The 14,118-nt window shown below is 37.7% G+C and overlaps 1 protein-coding gene across 1 annotated transcript in view; it reads right to left on the minus strand.

The window, feature by feature from the left end:
• Positions 1-14,118, minus strand: part of ADAMTS3 (ADAM metallopeptidase with thrombospondin type 1 motif 3) — a 305,688-nt gene that overhangs the window by 269,189 nt on the left and 22,381 nt on the right. The window contains exon 3 of the mRNA XM_003931961.4: positions 8,385-8,791. Within this exon, the coding sequence (XP_003932010.3) occupies positions 8,385-8,791 (407 nt within the window). The remainder of the gene's footprint in view (positions 1-8,384; positions 8,792-14,118) is intronic.

The raw sequence follows: 14,118 nt of genomic DNA on the forward strand, positions 1-14,118 counted from the left end.
TGGGAGTGGATCTTTCCTGCACTGTTCTCGTGCAGGTGAATGTGTTTCATGAGATCTAACGATTTTAAAACATGGGAGATTGGCTGCACAAGCTCTCTCTTTGTCTGCTGTCATTCATGTAACATGTGACTTGCTCCTCCTTGCCTTCTACCATGATTGTGAGGCTTCCCCTGCCACGTAAACTATAAGTCCAATTAAACTTCTCTCTTTTGTAAATTACCAGTCTTGGGTATATCTTTATCGGCAGTGTGAAGACTAACTAATACAGCTACCATGGGAAACGGTACGGCAGTTTTTTCCAACAATTAAAAATAGAATGACCATATGATCCATCGATATCACTTTGGGGGATAAATTCGTGAACCGAACACAGAGTCTTGAAAAGATATGTGTACACTTATGTTTATGGCAGCATTATTCATAATATCTAAAGTGTGGAAGCAATCCAAGTATCTAACAACAGATAAATGAATAAATAAAATGTGGTATATACATAAAATGGGAAATTATACAACTTACAAAGTAAGGAAATTCTGACATATGCTTCGAAATGGATGAAATTTAAGGACATTATGCTAAATGCAATAAGCTAGTCACAAAATAAAAAATACCGCATTATTCCACTTACATGAAGTATTTAGAGAAGTCAAAATCATAGAGACAGAAAGTAGAAAATGGTGATTGTCAGAGGCTATAGGGAGGTAGAAATGGGAAATAATTTTTTAATAGGTATAGAGTTTCAGTTTTTCAAAATGAAAAGAGTTCTGGAGATGGATGGTAGTGATGGTTGTAGAACCGTATGAATGTACTTAACACCACTGAACTGTATACTTAAAACATGATTAAGACATTACATTTTATGTTATGTGTATTTTATCATTAAAAATACTGGAAGAAAAAGGAGGCTATTACAATCTAGACAGTGCATCTCAAAACCTGTCAGGCCAATATATATATATATATATATATATATATATATATATATATATATATGTCTTATTTTTTGGTATTACTGAATCTGGAGTTAGATCTCAGTTCAATTATATATTCCTGTTTCTTCAATCAATACATGAGAATTTTCAGAAATACATGACAATTATGGAAGATTTGAATCTGCTTAATGCCAACCTATTTAGGATGACAAAGCACCATAAAACTAATAACAATCTCTTCATACGTGTAGTAGTCTAATATTGCTCAAAAATTCATCAATTCCTTTGAAAACAAAGTGTTTAAAATGCGTTTTTTAGAGGCATTCACCCTGTCTACCTTAATAAAAAGCAAAATTGATTATTAACCCCTTTTTTTTTTGCAATTTCATTGTTATAGAGTGACGACAGTCAAATCTCCCTTTTAAACTGTATTTCTGATTAATCTCTCTATATTTCTAGCAGTATTAAATCATACAATATATTTCCAGTACTCTTTGAAGAGTTACACTTGACCAATCTCAGTATTCAGTGTAACAACTTACATACTAATGCTTCAGAATGCTTTAACTTGGATCAGGATTCCTGGAATTGAAGATTATTAAGTTAAACCTTGAGGGTTAGTTTAGTTTGCAAGAAGGCTGTGACCTCAGGGCATAATTATGTACAAGGGTTTCATATCAACTCTGTGCTGTGCCTTTGTTCTTCTTTTAATTACAATCTACCCAGAAGGAAATATTTCAGATATGATCAAGCATATTTTAACAGTTCCTAAAGCATTTTTTAGTACCTTCAAAAACTTACTTTAGTTATAATGACATTATGGTTTTCATGGTAGTGAAAAGAACAGAAAGCATTACTTTCCAGGTCAGCAATAGAAAGAAAAAGTACTTCCATGCCCCTTTTATTTTCTTTTTGTCCAGGTCTATCAAAAAGAAATGTGCAATTTTCCCTTTTTTAACCATCTTTAAATTTATTTTTTTAATTACTATATCAAAGAAGAGGTGTTTGGGAAAAACTATAATCAAATTGATGTACATAAGAGAACCAACTGTGACCAGGTAGTACTTATGATAATAAAGTAACATGAATAATTTAACTACAAATAACTATTTTTAAAAATATTTAAATTTGAAAACACTTTTGACTTTTTTTTTTGGGGGGGGGGGGTTCCTATTTTATTCCAAGATCACATCCTTTTATATTCTTTGTATAAGATAGTCACGAAAGCGAAACGTAGACAAAAACATTGAAAAAGGCTGGACATATGTATGACTCTAGCCATAAAAGGTTACATATGAGATGTAAAAATGATCAAAGACTATGCCAAACCATCCCTCTTCATCCTGAATAAGCACAAACTGCCTGCCTATTTGAAGGAGGAGGCCAGACGGATGACGTATCCAATAGCTCAGACCTGGCATAGGCAGGCACACATCAGTTCTTGAGGGGCACTGCTTGACCAAACCTTAGGAAGGAAGCAGTAAGGCCACCACTGGTTCTTCCAGACTAATTAAACTGGAGGACTCTTATCACTCTTCATTCTTAAGGGGCCAGTGTCTGCTGCTTTGTTCCTAACCCCTAAAAATTAAAGGGTATAAGGGCTTTAAGCGGCTTCCAATCCTGCATTGCCAAAATTGCCTGCCTGGTATAGGTACCTGGAGGTGAAACACTGCTTCAGTCCTTTACTCTTCAGACCTTCTAAGGTCTCAGATCAGCATGTAATCCATGAGGGCACAGATATCTCTTCTGTCTCATCAATAACATACACAACACCTTCTGTGGACATCTTCCACGGGAGGAAGAGGTGAGAGGCAACAGGTCTTTAGACATCAGGTTCTCTCATTAAAGCAGATACGCAAATATCAACATGTCAAAATCAGCCCTCAAAAACTTCTTTTTTAAATCCAATATGTAGCTACAAATGCATGCCTATTTTTAGTATCAAACATTTCACTCACCAGATCGAGTTGTATTACAGCTGGTAATCACCAGTCAAATGTTCTCAATCATGGGCATACTGGCTCATAATACTTTTTAAAATGGACTTTTTTAAAAAGTGCCTCTGCAGCTAGACTTACTAAAACAGGCATGGCAAGAATATGTTTTTTAAGGGATCAAATCACACAGTGAAAGTCTTAAGGCAGGTAACTAGGGCTGTTTTGGTTGTAACTTTGCAGTTGCCCACAAAGACTTCATTTAGTCCTGTTCAAAATCTAACAAAGATAAAATTACTCTGATATTAACCAGATGTGACTATCAGATATTTTAGAAGAGAGGCTCTCTTTATGGTTCCCAAATTGTTAACCTCAAGCTTCCAAGAACCCCAATCCTACCAGTACAGATCTCTGTTAGATGCCTCAGGGAGCCCAACGGTGGTCTGAACTGAAGACAAGGCAGGAGGGAGAGTGTTCTGACCAGACCTTTCCTGATTTATACAATTTACACTTTTTTTTTAATTAGATAACCCCTAGTGGTTTCATTTGAAGGAAGAATTAGAAATGTTAAAAAAGAAAAAGAACATTGAAAACCTCTGTCCTAGATAAATCCCCTTGATCTTAAAATCAGTCCACAAAGAAATCACTGAGCTGGGTAGCCCAGCAGAGCCATTAGCTAGTCAGTTCTTCCACTCACAACCAGTTCCCTCTGATGACAGTCCAGGGGAATTAGCAAGGTGATACTGTTCTAGCAAGTTGAGAAAAATCCAATTTCTTTAGATTATGAAACACATGACAAAAAGCCCACTAACCAAAAAACCTTTATTTTGACAAATTGCAGACCACAAAATATGATTGTGAGCTGCCACTACTCACAGGGGAGATTTTATGGTATTAGAGAGTAAATGCCAGGACTCTGTGGGAGAAATCTATTTTCATCTGGGATTCTCAGCCAGTGTCTTCCCAAAAAGTGTGTAAAATGCCTGCCATTCTCATGACTCCTGACCACCAGACTCTCATTTCAATGGTGTAGAAGTAGAGAGGTAAAGCACATCAACTCGCTCTAGGCAAAGACCACCAGAAGCACATCTTCAGTTAACAAGCTGGGTTTATTACACATCGCTGAGATGGAGAATGTACAGCAGAGGGAACCATGAGAATCTCAGTAAGAGACTGTTGAAAAGAACCTATGACTAATAGCATTTGTGCTTTGGTTGGTTTAATTTTGAAAGAAGTCTGAAGAAGTAGGGCATTTTTCTAGATTGGATGCTGTCAGAATGTGGGGATAATTATATGACTGAATATCTCAGTAATTCTTCCCTATAAGTAGGGCAGATTAGAGCAAGGATAAAGCTGTAATTGATAAAGGATTAGCAGTCACTCATTCATGATAATATTGACTGAGAACAGGAAAGAGTCAATGATAGGCAGAAAAAGATACTGTTCACACTGGTTAGGACTCATTGTCAATTGCTTGGTACAGGAGACCCTGTTGATTTCAGAAACTCAATGAGTAATGTCTATGTCTAGATCATATTCCAGACCATAGCTCTATATGTCACTCAAGGCATTCTTTTGTCTTCTTTGATAAAGCCTATGTTAAATTGCCAATCATGCAATCATTTCATACAATTACCTGGAATAGGTCTACCTGATGATTTTAGTCACATTTCTGATGCCCAGAGTGGGCAAAACCAGCTAAGTGTCACTGCCTGTTTCTCAAACTAACTGTGGTGAAGAAAGTTTTTCTCCCTAGTCAGTTCCAGACTAGTATTTTTGTACATACAAAATTAATACAATTTGATACAATAAAAACTAATTACTATAACAATAAAATGAAAAAAGATAGAAAACACCAGCCCATTTTCAAAACTGCTATTATTAGACCTAAGAGACGTACACTAGCTGTCAAAATTGCAATAAAAGGTCCTAAACACTTAGCCTCACTATTGGTATTTGTCTTGTCACAAACTTGAGTCTGTGTAGAACATTTAAGTAGCACTGGGGTTTTTTAATTAAATTAAAAGCATTCTGTTAAATATGTCTGGGGTGCTGCCCATTTCAAACTCACAGAGCATCTGACAAGGCAGCAGAAAAGAAAAAGAGAAGAAATTTTTTCATGGTGAGGGTCTTGCCATGAACCCCCCAACTTAGTGAGGAGTAAATACCTGTGGCTACTACCTATGTGCAAAAGTTTCAAAGAACACATGTAGAAAATTGAATCACTAGAATCCCTTCTATATTAGTCCAGTATTAATCTCATGAAATTGAATTTCCCATGCAGGTAGGGTTTCAATAGCTAAGACTCTTGACATGCAGAGATTTTCTCATCGTTTTTTTTTTAGGCCAGAAGTGGCTGTATGTTCTATTAAGATAACTTGGATTTTATTATAACCCCAAAGCCTCCCAAGACAATGGCTTTATATGTCATCAGGTTAATTCTCTGGTATCTATGTTATCTCAGTATCCATGCTTCCTTCCCTAAGGTCAAGGAGGTCAAGCCTAAATTCCTACACGTAGCCAGTTAAAGGACTCAGGCACCAGCTGATCAGCCAAATGTATCCACATTCTCATTCTCACCAATTAAACTTTGAAATGATCTCTTCTAAAGGTTTATCTTATTCAAAACAATTCAATTTTAAGAAATCCTCCCCAACTCAGTGAAGCAACTGCTGTGTTATCCCTCAGTTTATTGATCTGCTCTCCTAAGCCTGCTTCTGTTTCTGCACGATCTGCTTTCTTCCTTTTAGCACACAGCTGCTAGGAGCTGGAAGCTCTAGAAGAAGCTTCCATTTGTACATGGCCACATCCTCAGCACTGCCTAATAAGGCCATACCCACCCTTTTCCTGATCAAACTCAAGGTCTGGGCCACTTCTCTCTGCTGAAAAATTCTGTTCCACTCATAAAATTTCTCCGGAAGATACTTTCCTTAACCATAATTTAAAGTAAACATAATTAATATACTATATTAACTATATATTAAAATGTTATATATTTACATATAATTATATAAATATTTACATATATTTTATGTGTGTGTTCTTTTACCTAACATTTTGTACATTTAAATTATATGGCGCCGGGCGCGGTGGCTCAAGCCTGTAATCCCAGCACTTTGGGAGGCCGAGGCGGGTGGATCACGAGGTCGAGAGATCGAGACCATCCTGGTCAACATGGTGAAACCCCGTCTCTACTAAAAATACAAAAAACTAGCTGGGCGTGGTGGCGCGTGCCTGTAATCCCAGCTACTCAGGAGGCTGAGGCAGGAGAATTGCCTGAACCCAGGAGGTGGAGGTTGCGGTGAGCCGAGATCGCGCCATTGCACTCCAGCCTGGGTAACAAGAGCAAAACTCCGTCTCAAAAAAAAAAAAAAAAAAAAAAAAAATTATATGGCAAAACTTTACATTTCTGAGCTCCTTGAGGGTGTAACCATGATTATTTATTTCACTATTTCACAGTGCCCAGGATAGTGCCCATAACCAGCTTCCTGCAAATTTTTTAAATGTATTAATGAATCAAAGAACTTCTATTCATTTAAGATGAATAGAAGTTTTATCCACACACACACACATGTATTATAGTATACTGACATATACATGATATAGTTAACATCATATCTTAAAAATGAGAAATTAATACCAGTAATTTTCATTCACAATTCATATATATTTTCCTCTTCCTTATAACAACTTACTATTGCCCCAGATTTCTGCACCTATGATTAAATAATTTGACATGTACAGTAAGAAAAACACTGATTATCTGGTCAGGTTTGAAAATCACTATATTAATGCATTAAAGTAATTCCCTTGCCTTTTGCCTGCTCTAAACTGATTTTCAAGCCAGTATCCCAAAAAATAAAAATTATTTAATTTTTATTTTCTCAGTTAAGAGGAAAATAAAAGCATAAGAAATTATTTAATTTTTATTTCCTCTTAACTGAGGGAACACTTAGCCTCACTATTGGTATTTGTCTTGTCACAAACCCGAGTCTGTGTAGCACATGTAAGCAGCACTGGGATTTTTTAATTAAATTAAAAGCATTCTGTTAAATATGAACCTAAGTGTTCCTCTGAACTGAGGAAATAAAAATTAATTTCTTACACTCTCAAATTTTTAAATAACACTAAATTAAGACCTATACTCAAGATAGTGTATTTGAAAGTATAAATATATTTTACATAATTTACTTCCTTTTATGACTTAACATTGAATCACAGCTCTCTCAGTCAGTATCTCAAATCTTGTTAGTCTTCTACAAAGTACTTTCTTACTGATTTTATTCAATGATTTAAGTTATTCCAGTTCTATTCAACATTTTATGTAGAATGAGAAGAATTTGGTAGATTCTTTATGGCTTTAAACCCCAGAAGCTAGCCCAGCACAAACTCTGAAGTATAATCCTAAACTAGTGGTGTTCATGTTGCAGAAGTGGACCTGCTACATGCATACCATACTGTTTACCACGCTGGTTTTTACAACCCTACAGAACATCAAGAGTCAGTACAAGCTTGCAAAAACAAACTAAAGCACGATGAACTCACGAGCACTTGATAAAACATTGTATCTTAACTCCATTGGGTTGGAGTTATGCCTAAAGAGGACAACAGCAGAATATTCAAAGTATCATAGCAGGACCAGCCAAAATATTATAGAATAATGATAATCAGGAATGAAAAAAATATTTTGAGAACTCCCAGAAGCAGTGACGAAACAAAAGTAACAGCTCTGAACTCCCAAGAAGCAGCAGCCTGATAGCCACTGAAATAAAAATGGTTGCTCTTTTGTAATACAGACTTGTAATCAACTGTGTATGGAAGAGGCATAAACACTGACACACATTTCAAATAACAACTGGAAGTACAAAACAAATAAAAATAGTTCACCTACACAGAGCATGTAAAGAAGGGCTGATTACTGTCGGCCTCAACCACAAAAACTGAAAAGCAACATATGGGTATTGAATTTGAAAATGAAGAATCAAAGCCACCACACAGAAAGCGTTGCATCTTGCGTTCATAAAGTAATGCTACTTGGACATATTCTGACAGAGAATCTGCTCATTTCCCACGTTAGCATTCTCTGAGGAAGCCAGAGACCGCTTTCAAAATGCTTTATTTATGAAGATATCTAAAGTTTTCCACATAAGGAATAAAATACTATCATTTTGAAAGAATCTATGCTTCTTTAGAAAGTTTTCAGAACACTTTGAACAAAAGAAAATAAAATCCCCCAATGTAATACAAGGAAAAACATTAGCCAAAAAAAAAAAGCTAAAATAATTGTCTTTTGTTTCTTGGAATAATGTTGTCTTCACATTATTCCAGGAAACCAAATTGTCACAAATTAAGCCAAAATATACATCTTTGACCACTAAATGCTTTCTAGTGTCTTTTTCTGAACTTAAAATATAACAATGAAGCCTCCTTTCCTCCTCCACCTTCCAAACCATGCAGAAGCCATGGCTGCCCTCCCAGCACCTGCAAACTCACACACACAAAACGGAAGGAGCCTTACCAGACCATCACAGTTGCTGATGGCAACAGAAGTTCCTGGAATGTCCACGATGTCACCAACATAAGCACAGTTAGTCTGCAAAGGCTCTGTTTTCCGGATTCTATCTGTAGCACTTCCTGGTTGATGGTTGTTAATGGGATCAGTTACATTCCCAGGCACCAGAGATGTCTCATGCCACTCCACAACAGCCCCAGGAGCTACTAGTTGAGTGTTGGGCTTTAGTCGCAGATGAAAATCTTTCCCAAATGCTGTGATGTTAAAGAACAACTGCTCAGGGTTGGAAGACACGTCCCTCGCTGATCTCTTTTTGTGATTCGCAGAAAGAGTATGGGAGAGATAGTGTCCTTCTAGATTTGTGCTCACTGGAGTCACCAGCTCATACTCTCTGTATCTCTTTATCGGTAAATCTGTGGGGTGAAAAATAGAATTGTCGAACCCTGTACAATAAGATAACGCAGGAGAACATAACACAGACAAAATGTACCCACCCCACGAGACCATACCTCAATATGAACTTTCCCAAATCATCTCATAAATATTAAACTTTGAGAACAAATATCATGTCCCAAATGTACTTAACACCTGTATTAGTCAAGAGTGAACCGCATTCTCGTTTTTCACCTTATTCCTTAAGTGGGACAGATATCTACTTGAATATGAAAGTGTATTGGGAACCCACCTACAATATGGGTAGCCACTTACATATTAAACTGAATGTAACAATTAGCACTTAATTCCCCTGGCTTAGCCAAATATGAGTATTTTGTCTATCAAAATGCAAACACCCTTGGAAAGAGAACACATTAAATGAACCATTAATAGAAATGATTTTAAGACCACAGGAAAATAGATACTAGAAAAGGAAAGAAGCAGGGCAGCAAGGGCTAAAGAACAGAAGCCATTGAAAAGGAAATATAAAAACATGAACTAAAAAGTTCCCCACTTTCACAGTTCTAGCCCTAGGCTAGTCCTGTAGTGTGTTACAGGACTAAAAAAAATGGTATGATTCACAAATACTAAAAAATGATATGATTCACAAATACTGCTCACCTATGGAAATCACAAGTTTTGTCATCCAGTAAAGTATTTACAGCATAAGATCTGTAAATGGACTTATGTCTTATGCTCATGAAGTATCCTTGCAGAGTCACTGTTTTCATTATCTTGTTGCTTTTTACAAACCTCAGGCAATATGTAAAGTACCAGAAGACAAATAAAGGTATTTACTTGTGCAACACGGAAATTCTTTCTGTGCATGTTTATCATTATGCCTCTTACAATTACCAATGTATTTAAACAAACTATCCCCTTTTGTTAAATGAATAGAGCAAGCAACACTTGAAAATATTTACTAGGCAAAGAAGCAACGAGGACTGTAGTATGAGTCAAGTGATGCCTGATTCTAAAACTGGTGGCTAGGCAGTGCAATCCCTGCTGAACTAGACTCGGCACCAGCATAAACACAGACACAAAGATTTGGTCCTCCTCACCACCAAATCCGTGGTGAATACTTTTGTAAACTCTGGTTTAAAGAGGGAAAAAAAAAACCTCAAAATTTAAGAGAATGAGCAAAAGTGTCACAGGTACAGAGTGACGGAGGGGAAAGTTTCCAAAGTAAGATGAATCAAGCCCTTATATCTGCACTGACAAAACCTAGCCCAAATTAACTATACATTCCTTAAAGACAAAGAACTCCCCCATTCAACTTGGTACTCCCAATTTCACCATAGAAGATTTTGTGTCAGAGTGTCTTGTCAGTTGGATTTGTTTGATGCATATTAAGTTAGAAACACAGGTAACCACAGAACATTGGCCTTGTCTAAGCTGCTACACACACTGACTTACAAGACATATACCCAGGCCCATGGGTGTCTGGCCGCCCCAATAATCTCAGTTATAACTTTTTCTCTAAGCATCAGTTGACTGTTCAAAGGAAGGAGGAAGCAGTACTTAATTTCAAAGTATGGATTTCCCATCTCCACTGAAGGGAATTCACACAACCAAAGTCTAAACCAGCATATTGTACTGATGCCTGGATTAAGTGACTGGAGAACAAGAACATTTAGAAAAATGCAGGGAGGCTTCTCCATACTCAAGAAGATACTCAGAGTCTCATGCATACAGCAAGCCATACGTCCTAGATATAAGTTCCATTTTTCCACTGACAGATAATATATTCTAAATTTTTATTCAAAATAAGAACGGTACGTTTCTATAAAGCTTTGTTTTCCCTAATGCTAAATAATAAATCATTCCTATAAAGTACATATTCCTTAAATTAAATGCTTCTAAGAGTCATTTTTCTGTTGGTAATTAAGGTAATGAGGAAAAAGATGGACTTGGCAACCCTTTGGATTACCATCTCCTGGATGGTAGTTAATGGAACTGACAAAGGAACTGCCCAGTCACCTGCCATTTATTAGCAAAAAAGCTCCATGCTCTATGATTGGTGTTTGAGAATACATCATCTCATACTCACAACAATCACAGTAGGTAAATCCTGTTACCCCTATTTTATAAATGAGAAAGCAGAACTAGACGGCCTGACAGATATAAGCAAATAGCCAAAGGAAAATTGCAATTCTCATCATTTTGACTCTGAAGGCCATGCTCCTATGCTGTCATTCACTTCTGAACAGATGGAGCATCTTGCTGTCAAATTCAATTTAAGATCTGATTTATAAAAGAGAACTACTACAAGAATAACAATGTTCTACCTACTTGTAGCCAGTCAATCAATTTTTCCTCTAATGTAGCATCAAAATTTTCTGCAAAAGGCTCTTAAATTCTAGGTTTTGTGGGGAGCAGCTGGGAGGAGGGGCAGAAGCTCAAAGCAATCAACAGCATTTTAATCTCAGATTAAAATCAAATCACATAAATAAACCAAATTATATTCAGTATTAATTTACTGCGTTCATAATTTTCACATTTTACAGGCCCAGCTGCTTTCACAAATCAGGAAGGCCAGTGGTTATTGAGTGAACTGCAGTGTCAGAAAGCAGTAAGTTGAGTCCACTTGTGGTCTTCAGCAAGTTCTCTATTTTCTCTTAGGCTCAGTTTCCTCAACTGTTAACTGGAGGTAATAGTTCCAACTTCATAAGTTTGGTGAGAGTTTTACATGAGATCATGCAGAAGATTCAATAAATATCAGCTATTACTAATTTAAATATAAGTTAGACACTCATTAAAATAATGTTGTGCTCAACTTTAAAGTTAGAAACTGTAAAATTGTTAGCTGAGGTGGCTGAGGGGCCACAGTAATAGGTATGTGAAGGTTTTTGTGGGCCCTAAGTTCCACAGGCACAGGGGACTGGAGCCACTGTAAACTCTATTATTGGTAGCTTATTACCGAAACATGACCCAATGCAATGATTTATCCACAACCCACTGGTATCAGTGCACATATAGGCCGTCTCCCTCCTAGTACTATGGATGAATTGTCAGTCACCTTACCTAAGAGCAAACACTCTACACACATTCAAGCCCTTTTTGCCTTTTCAAGAAAACTGTCTTTTCAGCAATGTTCTCTCTCTCTTTCCTCATCAAGTTTCCCCACATTACTAGACCATTCCCACCAGCAGAAAAAGAAGCTGATATCACGTCTCCCATCTTGGACAAATAATATTTTGGATGACATGCCCTCCTCTAGGTAATCACCCATTCTTTCAATCTCCTTGACAGCAAAAAGCTTAAAAACATTGATTAGATATCTCCAATATCATTATTTCCGTTCTTATTCCTTCTTGAACACATTCCACTCCAATCAGCTTCTTTTGGAGTCATGAGTGATCACATGTTGCTGAAGTCAATAGCCAAGACTTGATCTTTTTATTTTTCATTTCAGCAGCATCTGACCCAGTTTCTCTTTCCTTCTCAAAATATTTTCTTTATTTAGCTTTCAGGTCATCATTCTCTCCTTACCTCACTGGTCTCACCTTCTCATTCTCCTATACTGGTGTCCCTCTGTTTCCATGGCCTGGAAACACTAAAGTATTACAGGACCTGATAAATCGACTATTTTCTGTGTCTACCCTCTGTAGCTGGTGAGCTCCTCCTATCTTAAGACTGGATGCCTTTACAATTGTGTATCTCTAGCCCCAGCTTCAGCTATGAGCTCTTTTCTTATAAATCCAACTGCCTATGGAGTCTTTCCATGTAGATATTCACAAGGCATTTCAACTTATCATTTCCAAAATTAAACTCCCAATCTTCCTGCTCTCATATCTGCTCCTCCTTTCCCAAGTCAGTAAATAGCAACCCTATACTTTCAATTACTCAGAGCAAAACTTTGATTAAAATCATCCTTAACCCTTCATGTACCACAAACTCAATCTTTTACCAAATTCTGTTGATCCTAGCTTCCATGTACATCCAGACTCTGACCACTCCTCAGTACCTCCCTGCTACAACTGTAGTCCAAGCCAACATCACCTCAGTTTTGAATGTGCTTCTTAACTGTTCTCCTTGTTTCTGCTCTTCCCTTTAATGGATTATCCTCAAAATAGAGCCAGAATAATTTAAGTGTCATATCATGCCACTTTTCTCCTCAAACCCATCCCACTCAACGTAATATGGCTCACAAGGTTCTAGAGCCTGAAGCTGAGCATTATCACATCTTAAGGTTTTTGTCCTTGCTGATTCCTCTGCCAAAGAATCTTCCTCTCAGCTTCCTGACTCACTCTCTCAGTTCCTTCAGATCTTTGTCTAAATTTGACCTTCTCAGTAAGGTCTTTCCTGACCACCGGCAACCATCTCACTCTCGGTCCCTCTTCTAAGTGTCTTATGTTTCTCTGTAAATCTTGTCACCATCTGACAGCCTATAAATTTTACTTATATGTTTATTTATGTATTTTTATATTTACTAGCATATATACTTCGTGAAGGCAGAGATTTATCTGTTCTCTTCACCCCATTTCCCCACTGTCTAAAAAAGAACTTGAAGTTACTCAATAAATACTTGTGAATGAAGACATGAATTAATGAATGAATGAGTGAATGAGAGCAGTTTGAGCCTGAAGGGGTATGTGAAATTAGCATCCATCTTCTTTTTGCTAATAGTCATTTTACCACCAAGGCATTGATAATGGCAAATTACACAAGTCATGTACCTCTAGAGCCAGAATTTTGCTTGCAAACTTGTGTATACTTTTCATAGTTTCTGCTGCCCTATAAACCAAACTTTTCTTAGTATCCAGGTCTTACCTTTTAAGCTACCAAGAATAAGAATGGATCTAGAATCTCGGGAAGATGGCCACCTAAGAACAGCTCAGGACTTCAGCTCCCAGTGAAAGTGCAGAGGGTGAGTGGACGCCGCATTTCCAGACTAATTTTTATTGCCCACAGACCAGGAGATACCCAGGCAGAGGGGTCGCCAGTGCCGCAGTCCCTGCGGTGTGGCTGCTTTGGCCCCAGCGGGGCTGATTTGGCCCACGCGGCTGCTTTGACCACTCCCTGTTGCTGCGGTTCTCCGTACAAAAGCCACTGGACTGGGAGCCCTCTTAGCTGGCAACCTGAGCCCCAAGACGGCAGAGTTGCCCATTCATCTAAAATAGCGAGCCAGGCCAGGAGATTCCTAGGCAAAAAATCCGCCAGGAGCCGGCTACGCCGACTCAGTGAGTCGCAGCAAGGGAGATCCCGGCGCCTTTTCAACAAGCGACTGGAACACGGGGTCCTTCAACTTAAAAGAAAAGACTCGGCCGGGCGCGGTGGCTCAAGCCTGTAATCCCGGCACTTT

The sequence above is a fragment of the Saimiri boliviensis genome, chromosome 3, assembly GCF_048565385.1.
Source record: "Saimiri boliviensis isolate mSaiBol1 chromosome 3, mSaiBol1.pri, whole genome shotgun sequence".
Taxonomy (NCBI): domain Eukaryota; kingdom Metazoa; phylum Chordata; class Mammalia; order Primates; family Cebidae; genus Saimiri; species Saimiri boliviensis.